This window comes from Toxorhynchites rutilus, chromosome 2 (assembly GCF_029784135.1).
Source record: "Toxorhynchites rutilus septentrionalis strain SRP chromosome 2, ASM2978413v1, whole genome shotgun sequence".
Lineage (NCBI taxonomy): Eukaryota > Metazoa > Arthropoda > Insecta > Diptera > Culicidae > Toxorhynchites > Toxorhynchites rutilus.
The window spans coordinates 252,117,135-252,127,962 of NC_073745.1; the positions used below are offsets into that span (position 1 = coordinate 252,117,135).

A 10,828-nucleotide genomic window follows, 5' to 3' on the forward strand; every position below is an offset into this window, starting at 1 on the left:
GGGGGACCCCTGTCTGGAAGGTTGAAAAATTATGAATTTTCGTGAATTTTTCTCGGATGTTAAGAAAAAAGTGAGGTGTTCGGGTATTTTGGTTGTTGTTTAAGGTATATTTGAAGATTTTTTTTTCTTTCTTTATTAAAGAGATTTTCAGCCAAAGGCTGGTTCATCTCTAATATTTGAAGATGTATTTTCCATTTACTAAGTGCACGAATAATGATTTTCACGCTGTTGACAGCTGGATGCGTAGATGCTGTCTGAAAATCGTTACCTTGCTGGTGGTATCGGTTCTGAAGAAACGGGGTGTCGAAGAACGAATTCCAATGAGAATTTGGAAGCTTCAGGACAATACATACGGGGTTTTGAAAATTCTAAAAATTGCCAAAATGGTGGTCATTTTTGTCAAAAATGAGTTATTTTTCATGCAAAACCACTGTTTAGAAGCTCATAGAAAATCGAAAAAATTAGATATCTAAGGGTGGGTTTAGACTAGGGATATATTCATGTGAAGAAATATGATGAGATTTATAGAAATCGCATCAATCGTTTACACTAGCGTGAACTTCTATAATGAATATATTCATATTTTCGGTGAATTTATTCACCTGAAGTAGAACTGCATCCAACTTTAGTGATTTCTCACCGGTGAGAAATTCACAAGCGTTTACATATGCTGAATTTATTCAAGTTATATATACCTCGAATATGTGTATCATATTTATTCTCACCCGTTTACACCTATTTTCAGGTGAATAAATCCATCTATAGCTATAGATCTCTCTAGTGTAAACCCGTCATAAAAACGGCTATGTAACGCTTTAGATAGTTCATTTTTATAAGCTGATAAAAAAATTCAGCCAAATCGTTCGAGTAGATCCTGAGAAATCGATACCACCAGCTGAAAAAACATGTTTTGGAGAAAAACACGTTTAAAATTTCGTACATCATTACAATATCCCTTGAGGGTATCTCATACTTTTGGCTGTAACTTTCCAACGAAATCAAATATTGAAAAATCTTTTTGGAACAACATTTCGGAAGGCATAAGCTTCCCAAAAATGCATAAATATAAAAATGTTTTTTTTTAAATGCCAGACCGGGATCCCCCTTTAGCAAGTAGTCGAACATGAATTTAAAAAATGCTTGCAACAAATGCAACAATTTCATTAGTCCGTCATGCGTTGTACAAAAGCTGCTTTGCAGTCGAAGAAACGTTTTCGAAACGTTTCCCTGGCATATTACTCAGATAAATATCAATGGTTGAACAAAAACTTCAATTTAGCCTGAATAATATTTTATAGAACGTATAGCTCAGCATATCGTTTCATTAAGTACTCAATGCTATTGCATACAATTGCGACCATTATTCGGCTGACTAGTTTATTAACAGCTAATCAATGTTTGTTAGGTTTGGCTGTATCATTTGGTTAGTAACTCTGCTCTACAATTTTTTAAATATATTATTTTTTGGAAGAGCTTCTAAAACCTAAACGAGTAGAGACGAACCAAACAACGGCTGGAAGCCTATCAAATAAATAAAAATCAAAATCAAAACTATGACATATTCAATTAGATATCGTGACATTACATTATATTTCTTAGGTTATATCATCAGATCATATAGCACGTGTATTATAGAATGAATACAAAGAGAAACATCATGGATTTATTCTGTTTTGGTTATCTCAAAAGGAATTCGGATATGGCTGAAGCTAATCATTAAGAAAAAAAAATACATTGAACGCGATTCATTTTTTATTAATTTTATTATACAACTATCGAGATTAATATGGGTTTTTCTAAACCTTCAAAAGGACATCCTTCCAACGCATGAAGTATCACACTTCATTCCGTAGAATACTTTATGCCATTTCCACTTCATTACTTTGGAACTTTAGTTTGATCAGTATCGTGTTTGGATTGGTGACATCGGCCACCATTATTTCTTGGCCATCCCTCAAACCTAACTCTCCGAGGGATAGTGTCAGGTTAGATTTGGTCGCTTCTTCGATGCTTCTGACGGTTGACATATATAGTGTTTTATTCTTTCCTTCGACATTAGCCGTCAGGCCTGGACTTTTCATCTGAAACTCGCTGCTATCGCAAAGGTATTGGATCAAATCTTGTAGTGTCATTGTATTTGGATCAACCACATCAACCAGTCGTGGAACCTGGCTGCAAGCCAAACAATCGGATTTCTTTTCTGCTTCGTAGGTGTAAGTGTAGATTCCATCGCTATCATTAAACACCATATAATTGTTTAGCGGCTCGCAACAGCTTGATGCAATTTTAAAAACCTCAGTGGCACATGCAGCTGCAATCACAGCGTTGGTACTTGCCACTGCCGGTATAATGTTTTTGAGAACACCTTGCACAAGACGATACGATAATCCCGTAATGTTAAACGTATTTGCTCGCTCCTGAGCTTTCTCATAGACCCACGTTATATGCTGTGGGTCATCGCCATCCAAAACGACATCGCTCCCGAATGGATTTTCCTTAGACCATTGAATAATTTTAACATATTCAATGCAGTGCTCCGGAAGACGCGGTGTATTTGCAATTGTGCATAAGGGGTAGCTAATTTGGGGAGGAAACAAATCAAGAGTGCAATCGATGCATGCAGTCATTCCAGGCAGGATAACCCTGGCGTTTCCCTTGAAACCTTCGGTCCCTCCATCCACAAGAGGAATGATTGTAGTCTCATCAACCGAACCATCCTCTTGGTATTCTACCATTGAGATCAGCATCCCGTTGATCCAACGCCGGGCCACAATCGAGTCCAGCCCACAAACAATTATGTGAAACTGACGATAGAAGCCCGAATCGAAATCTTGTATTTTACTAAAATGGGGCTTAACCGAACATCCTGGAATTCTGGCGTTAACGAAACTAGCCGCGCACTCAGCCTTTGATTTTCCGATATCCGCCCGGCGGAATAAAAATTGTCTGTTCAAATTCGACAATTCTATCGTATCCATATCGATTACGTGAATATCGCGGAAGCCCATCAATGCAAGATTCTTTAGTAGTTCACAACCAAGACCACCGGCACCTATGAAATAATGTTTTTAGTGTTGAATATTTTCAAACATAACTTACACGGCATCACTTACCAATAACTAAAATTTTACATGTATCGAGCAAAAACTCCAGGGTTTCTGAGGAAGGAGTAAAATTTGGTGGACTAAACGGACCGGATCGTTCCAGAATTTTACGCAAATGGCTCCAGCGTTTACTCTGGGCTTCAGTTTTGAGGGTGGCTGGTTCCATGTTGATGAATATCCTGCTAAATCAAAAACCAAGTCTTCCGTAATACTACCGGCTGTAAAACAGTATCGATGTAAATAGTGATCCCCGATAATCGTTCGATTAATCGATTAATCGAATACTTCCTACAGAAATAGATTATTAATCGAACGAATACTGCACGATCAATAATCGAAGCGAACGAATAATTTACGTCGATTAATCGATCCAAACCCAGAATAGAAAAAACGTACGGCCGCTGCAGTTTTATCCTGAAAATCAATCATTATCTTTGATGCTCCCCTAAGTTCGTAAACGATGCTCAATGACGTCAACGCGAATTAAGCTTTGTTTACAAGGGGAGCGTAAAAGATAATAATTGATTTCGGCGAAATGAACACTTTTTTGATTCCATATGGCTTTCTAGCAAATGAGAAATATTAGTCTAACTAATTATTTCTTTCGGTGTGACGATTTATCGATTAATCGATTATTTGGGGCGATTAATCGTATCGAATAACAAACTGCCGAAAACTATTCGATTAGCTGATGAACGATTAATATCAAAAATCGGGGATCACTAGATGTAAATACTGCAAACAAACGTATGATTGGATGAATACCGTTTGTCATACAGTTTTAGTACACAAAGTTAGAGCTTCAAACCGATAAATTGTAGGTTCAAAAAATATTTATCGATCGCTCAATGTGCTAATGCTTTCAATAATGCTCAAGTTTAATAAGCGTGCAACATAAGTTGGTAGATTCACCGGTTCGTTTCATGGTTAATTATTTAACGCATATAGGATCATCGTTCTATCCCGACGGCAAGAGTCGTTTGGTATAAAGCCCAAACTTGAACTGCATATTCCAGGATACTTGGGACCAGGGAGCAGATGAGTACCTTCAGAGTATATACGTAATTGAAGTTGTCAAAAATGCTGTTTCCGTTAATATATCCCATGAAACCAGTTGGATTTTGAACTCAGGAATCTTTTGCAAGACTCGTGGAAAGACTAACAGAACGAAAAAACATTTTAGGCGTTCATTAACAGAATATTTGCTTGTGTCGAATATTTCTTGAGGCAGACTCTTCTCACTTTTTAACTAGGCGAACCTTGCCAGAATATTGACCTGCCCCCGAGCTTCTAAATGCCAAAAAGAAAACTAGGATCTGCGGAAGCACGTATCTGCATGCTCGTGCTTTTTGATCCTGACCGAGGAATTGTCGGAGAATCGCGCAGGTGCTAAGGGTGACCGACTTTTGGATGCCGGCCAATTCCTTCTCCATATTCAACCAATTCATCATTATCCTTGGGCTCGCAGCAAACAATCTTTGTGATTGTGGCGATGGCTACCACGACATCAAGCATATTGTCTGGTCGTGTATCCGGTTCCATGCTGCTCGCTCTCAGTTCTCTAGAGCACTGCGAGCACAAGGCAGACAATCGGATATCCCCGTCCGGGATATCTGAGGTAGCCGTGATTATTATTATTATATAGAGTTATGGCACTTCTCAGCATTGAGCTGGAATATTCACCTACCCCCGGGCTTCTTAAATGCCAAAGGGGGATTAGGCTCTGTGGTATTTTTTTTTTCTTTTTTTCTCTTTATAATAGTGTCTGCACAATCATCGTGTTCTAATTATGGTGATTCAGGAACCGTCGCACTATGTTACACGTTCCAAGAATCACCGCTTTCTGCATAACCGCAAGCTGCTCTGTTACTTGCAGCTCCTCCAATGACTGCGTGAGAGAGTGTGGAACTAAACCAGTAGCAGAGATCACTACTGGTATAATACGGATGCCTTTCAAATGCCACATTTGTTTTAGTTCTTCTGCCAAGTCGTGATACTTGGTTATCTTGGCAGCAAACGTAGATTGTAGATTGTGGTCTAACGGTACTGCAATGTCTATTATCAGCACTTCTTTCTTATTTTTATCGTAGACCACAATATCAGGGCGATTAGCTGGTATTCGGACATCCGTAATAATCTCGCGATCCCAGTACAACTTGTAGCAGCTATTTTCCAAAACCGGATCCGGAATATACTTGTAGTAGGGTACCAACTGATTTACCAAGTTGCGTTTTGATTCTAGCTGTTGATGAACAATCTTGGCAACCGAGTTGTGACGATTGAGATAAGCTGATTCGGCTAGCGCTCCACAGCCGGCTATGACGTGTTCTATCGTCTCTCCTACTTTATTGCACTTTCTGCAACAGTCAACAACGTTTTCGTGCAAGATGTACTTCCGGTAGTTTTTGGTCGCTATTATCCGGTCCTGGATGGCTACCATAAACCCTTCTGTTTCAGAAAAGAGTTCACCTCGCACCAGCCACGTGTTCGATAATACTTTGTCGATATGCGCTTGCTCTAAACGATGGGGGTGTGTCCCATGAAGTTCCTTTTGCTTCCATGATGTTGTTTTTTCTTCTATGGTCTGCAAATTGCAGCTAAGTTCGTACTGCTCCTGCGCCAGATGCAGGGCACTGAATCCACGGTCCGCTTCACAGACAGCGCGATAGATATCGTGACGGGTCTGACTTTCCACGAAGTAACTCCGCAACTGCTGGATCTGGGAACTGCAAAGCGCTCTAATGTCAGTGACACCTCTTCCTCCTTCAACACGTGGCAAGGTGAATCTTTCTATGGACGACTTTGGATGGTGCATACGGTGCTTTGTGAACGTCACTCTCATTGCTCTTTCTATTGTTTCTAAATCGGTTTTCGTCCACTTCAGCACCCCGAAACTGTACGTGAGTAAAGGAACGGCAAACGTATTGACGGCTTTGATTTTTTTGCCGCCGCAGAGGTTTGTTTTCAAAACCTGGTTGATTCTGATCAAGAATTGTTCCTGGAGTTCCTTCTTGATTTTTGTGTGACAAATCCCTTTCAATTGCAGAAATCCCAGGTACTTATAGGATTCGCCTTCCACCAAATCTTGAATCACTTCACTCTCGTTAATGCGGAATCCTTCAGTCTCCACCAATCGTCCACTGTGGAGCTGTACTGCCTTACACTTTTCGATTCCGAGTTCCATCCGCACATCGGAACTAAAGTCGCTAACACACTGTAGAAGACTATGTAGCGCTTCTGTTGATTCCGCAAACAGTTTCAAGTCGTCCATATAGAAGGTATGGTTTATTGTCGTTGTTCTGTTGATATGGTAGCCATGGCTGCTTCGGTTGAGTGCTCTGCTCAAGGGGTTCATCGCAAGGCAAAACCACAAAGGACTGAATGTGTCACCTTGGAATATTCCCCTGCGAATATTGAGAGTTCTGGATCTCAACATAGTTGTTCCGTCGGTGATACTAAGCGAGGTGCTCCAGTTTACCATTGCGTGTTCCATAAACCTGATGACGCCATCATGTATCTTGTACATTTTTAGTACCTTTATCAGGTACGTATGCGGTACTGAGTCGTATGCTTTTTTATAGTCAATGTACGCCATACTCAGGTTCCTTCTGTTTCGGCTTGCTTGTCCGACGATGACTGCATCGATAACGACTTGATCTTTGCAGCCCCGCGTGTTCTGTTTACAGCCTTTCTGTTCTTCTGTTAATATTTCGTTAACTTCGCAATGGTTTTGTATCTTTTTATTAATCACCGACGTAAGTAGCTTGTACAGGCTCGTTAGACATGTTATTGACCTGTACTTCGCCGCATTCGCTGTGTCTTGATCCTCTGGCATCAGATGAGTAATTCCCCTGGTCACGAACTCCGGTGTTGTTTGGGGATTTTCTAATACCTTATTGAAGCACTCTGCCATTCGCCCATGAGTTGAAGAAAACTTTTTGTACCAGAAATTGTGCACGAAATCTGGTCCTGGCGCAGCCCAATTCCTGGAATATCGAATGGCTTCGTTGATATCATGGGCGGTTACCATAACGGCAGGCATTGCTTCAAGTCCGTTTCCATATTCCTCTTCTTCTGCCAGCCACATCCTGTTACTTCGGTGTTGAATAGGGTTCTCCCATAAGCCTGACCAAAACTGGGTAACTTCGTCAATCTCAGGAAGACCACCATCGTAATTATTGCGTTTCTTTTTGATGCGGCTGTAGAACTCCCTTTCGTTCATACTGAACATACGATTATCCGCATGCCTTTTCGTACATTCCGTATAACGTCTTAACCTTTTTGATAGAGCACTCAACCGTTGTACATGGGTGTCGAGGATCTCAATGATGCGGTTTTCATTAAGATCAGAGAGCTCTGCCGGCTTCACAATTTCAGCAACTCCACGAATCAGCTTTCGCGATCGACTTCCCCTCTTGTACTGCGTTAGTCGACCGATTTTTACTCGGAGCGTTTGGATACGACCTTCCAGGCGTCTCATCCAAGCAGGTTTCGGTTTTTTGGAGAGTACGCGGTTCTGTCTATCGTCTTGGTGAAAGGTGCGCATTCCTAACGTTCGTACAACAGCTACAGTTCCACAATAAACGATAAATTGCAGCTCCTCTAGATTCTCTACCACTTCCAGGTACACAGGTAGTACTTCCTGGTCGAGTACTTGGACGGCACTCGTTAGTCGGTGGGAATACTGCAACTTCGGAATCTTGTGTCGGGTTAAGGGGTCCGTTCCGTAAAACTGGGTCACTGCTGCATCCATGTGGAAAGCCAATTCGTTCTTTAATTGACCTCGTTGTTGATCCTCTGCCGGCTCTTGTCCTCTAGGCTCATCCACTGGATCCGGTGGTGGTGCAATAGATTCGCGCCTTTCACTAGCGAACGATGCACTCAGCCTAGCAGAGCTCCTTCTCGACATATCGCTCGATCTTCCACTCTCTCTACGCAGTTCTCGTTGCACTTCCAACTTGATGGCCTCTATTTCAGCCGGGGACAGCATGTTGTGTGACAAAATCGCTCGTCTCCGTGTGTAGAGCTTATTCCGATCTAGTTGGCCGGCAAATCGTGGGAACTGCTCGTTGAACATTTCCAGCATTCTTTATTATTATTATTATTATTATTATTATTATTATTATTATTATTTTATTTGATCCATCTGACTTACAGTCTACATGAATATGAAATTATAATTAAATGTAAATAAATAGTCGAAAACATGATCCTGAACTTCTGCTTCATCTATACCTGTTCCTCAGAAACGCCGATGTCAATGTTTAATGATCTTTCCTTCGTTGTGTCCCTGTTTCATATCCCTCCTATCCGATCTATAAACTTTTACTTAGTCCCGGCAATACATACACACACTCTTCACAGATACACGGGCCGAAGGTTGTGCAGTCCACTGATCATTCAACAAGAGCCAAAGGTTGTACCGCTCATGACAACTCTACACGAGCTGATTGCGCCGGCTAGTGATAATTCTATCATGGATTCCTCGAGTCGAGAAGACGCACCACGCTAGATATGGGGTACAGACTAGGGGGCGTTGCTGATTAATGGTCAGCTGCATCCCTATAGGAAGTATCCCGTGTCGGGCACACGTACAGAGCATTGAAGACAGCAACATCCCAATTACGAAAACACTTGTAATACTAATCTCGAACCGACCGCGAGTAATCGGTTACATATTACTAACACAGATAATAAGAAAAACTGCCAAAATATTGAACTCCCGGCCCCGTTAGGCTAATACCATATGAGCCAATTCAGCGCTTTCAGAAGTGTCTTCGGGACAATTCCAGTTCGAGAGAGAACGACTGGAACAATTTTTGGGACCTCCCTTGGCCTCCACAGTTTCTTGAGCTTCATACAATGGTCGATACTTACAAATTTTGCGACCATGGGTCTCCTCCAAATTTTGGTTCATTGGAATAGCGACATCGATGATGAGGTCGAGAGGTCGGTCAGAGCAGTGCGATCCCAGTACAGCTTGAAACGGTCATTTTCCAGGACACTTGCAGGCAGGTACCAATAGTTGAGTACGTTGTCTTCCAAAAGACCACATTGCAGCGCCAGCTGTCGATGAATAATGCGGGCCACGCTCGGTGTATGCCTCGTTGGCAAAAACGAGACAGCCTCCCATAATGTGCTTTTTATATACACCTGGTTGATGGCACATCCGACAAATATCATCAATGTCCTGTTGCCAGACGTACTGCCTGCAGTTTCTCGTCGGCATTATCCTGTCCTGGATGGCTATCTTGTCGGCTTCTATTACTGAAGGAAGTTCACCACGCGTTAGCCACAGATTAGATGCGGCCTTGTCGACATGTTGCCGGTCGCGCTGTACCTCTGTCAGCGGCACAAACAGCGTTCTGCGAAGTACTCGCGCAGTTGTCGTACCTGGGCAACACACAGTACAGATATGTCGGCAATTCTCCTTCTTTGTGTGGTAGTGATACCCTCTCCAGTGCCGATTGAGGATAGTGCATTCCGGCCTCTTTGAATGCTCTCCTCATCATCCTCTCAAGGTCTTCTAGGTGGATCAAAATTCCACTTGACCACTCCAATACAATACTTGACCACTCCAATAAGTCGTTCGGACACCGTTCACTCGACTCAAGAACTTGTCTCGCACCTCCGTCTTGATGTTGGAGTGGTGAATCCCGGCATCCAAATGTTTCCAATGCTCCAAATGTTCACATCAAAAAGAACCTTTCTTTGTTATCCCCTTACCTAGTCGTGCCGATAGCCACTGCTCAGCTCATATAAAACACACTGTAAAAATGTACAAAAGAACCATTCTTTGTGTGGACACCGACTGGACAACATCGTTGCTGGACGGGCTGGACGGCGAGGGATCGAGTGCCTTTCTCAAGGCAAGAGGGCGGAGGTGGTAGCGCTGGAGTAAAGTAGAGTAGAGTTTTCAAAGGGCCTTTCTCAAGGCTAGAGACGAGCGAACTGCAAAAGTTTAAAGTCCTACAAAAGAACACTTGAAATAAATCTGTCGAACCAAACGCATCTCTCGTATTTTATCTCGCAAAGTTGTCATCCTTTTGTCGCGCATTTAAACCGCTTCATTTGTCGTGTCGAAACACTTAGATTCCGCTGGTTATATACCGCCTGGCCGACTATGGCATTGAAAAAATATTTTAGGCATTCAATTACTGAATATTTGCTTGCGTCAAATATTTTTGACGTAGAACTACGTCTTTCAGAAAGGGTGCCAAATCAGAAAACAGGTCACGTTTTTATGGAATAAAGTTAACGTTAATAACTATTTTCACTGTGAACGAATTCTCAACATTTGCATACCAATCAAATCGGAAATTCTCTACGATTTGTTTGATATGCTATACATTACAATTAGCTAATCTCTAAACGGTTTAAATTCATGAAAACTGGAAGAACTTCCTTTTTCTCCATACATTTTGTTCGCGACACTGTTTCGCCGAAATCCCGCACAATTCTAGAACTTGAAATAAAATAAACTTTTTCGACTATCGAACTTCGGACTCGGGAGACTCGTGGAACTTGCGAATTAAATAAAAACTCGTGGATAGATGTTGATAGCTTGGAGGATATATTCGAACTGATATTACAACAACAAGGCCTTCATGGTCTTTATATATGTGTGTGAAACAATAGTAACAATGTGGTAATAGATTACTTCCTGTCATAGTTTTCGAACTGTGTGTACTTAACTGAGTACACTGTGGTAATGTATAGTTGGA

The 10,828-nt window shown here is 41.7% G+C and overlaps 1 protein-coding gene across 3 annotated transcripts; it reads right to left on the minus strand.

Annotated features, from left to right (window-relative positions):
• Nucleotides 1-1,734: 1,734 nt before the first annotated feature.
• On the minus strand, nucleotides 1,735-3,861 carry LOC129767676 (nedd8-activating enzyme E1 catalytic subunit). Of its 3 annotated transcripts, none has more exons than XM_055768803.1 (3): nucleotides 3,852-3,861; nucleotides 3,114-3,283; nucleotides 1,735-3,052 (listed from the first exon to the last, which is right to left on the minus strand). In XM_055768803.1, exons 2-3 carry the CDS (start codon nucleotides 3,268-3,270, stop codon nucleotides 1,860-1,862), a joined length of 1,350 nt encoding a protein of 449 aa, XP_055624778.1. In that variant the 5' UTR covers nucleotides 3,271-3,283; nucleotides 3,852-3,861; the 3' UTR covers nucleotides 1,735-1,859. The 3 variants fall into 3 exon arrangements, with proteins under 3 accessions (XP_055624778.1, XP_055624777.1, XP_055624776.1); XM_055768802.1 differs by lacking the exon at nucleotides 3,852-3,861 and adding an exon at nucleotides 3,461-3,670; XM_055768801.1 differs by lacking the exon at nucleotides 3,852-3,861 and adding an exon at nucleotides 3,461-3,670 and having other exon boundaries at nucleotides 3,114-3,392.
• Between the last annotated feature and the right edge of the window lie 6,967 nt (nucleotides 3,862-10,828).

Bases quoted from the DNA above. Each gene is read 5' to 3' on its own strand.
- LOC129767676 (XM_055768803.1), bottom strand. From the start codon at position 3,270: ATGGAACCAGCCACCCTCAAAACTGAAGCCCAGAGTAAACGCTGGAGC. The intron at 3,053-3,113 runs GTAAGTGATGCC...ATTATTTCATAG, and splicing joins ATGTAAAATTTTAGTTATTG to GTGCCGGTGGTCTTGGTTGT.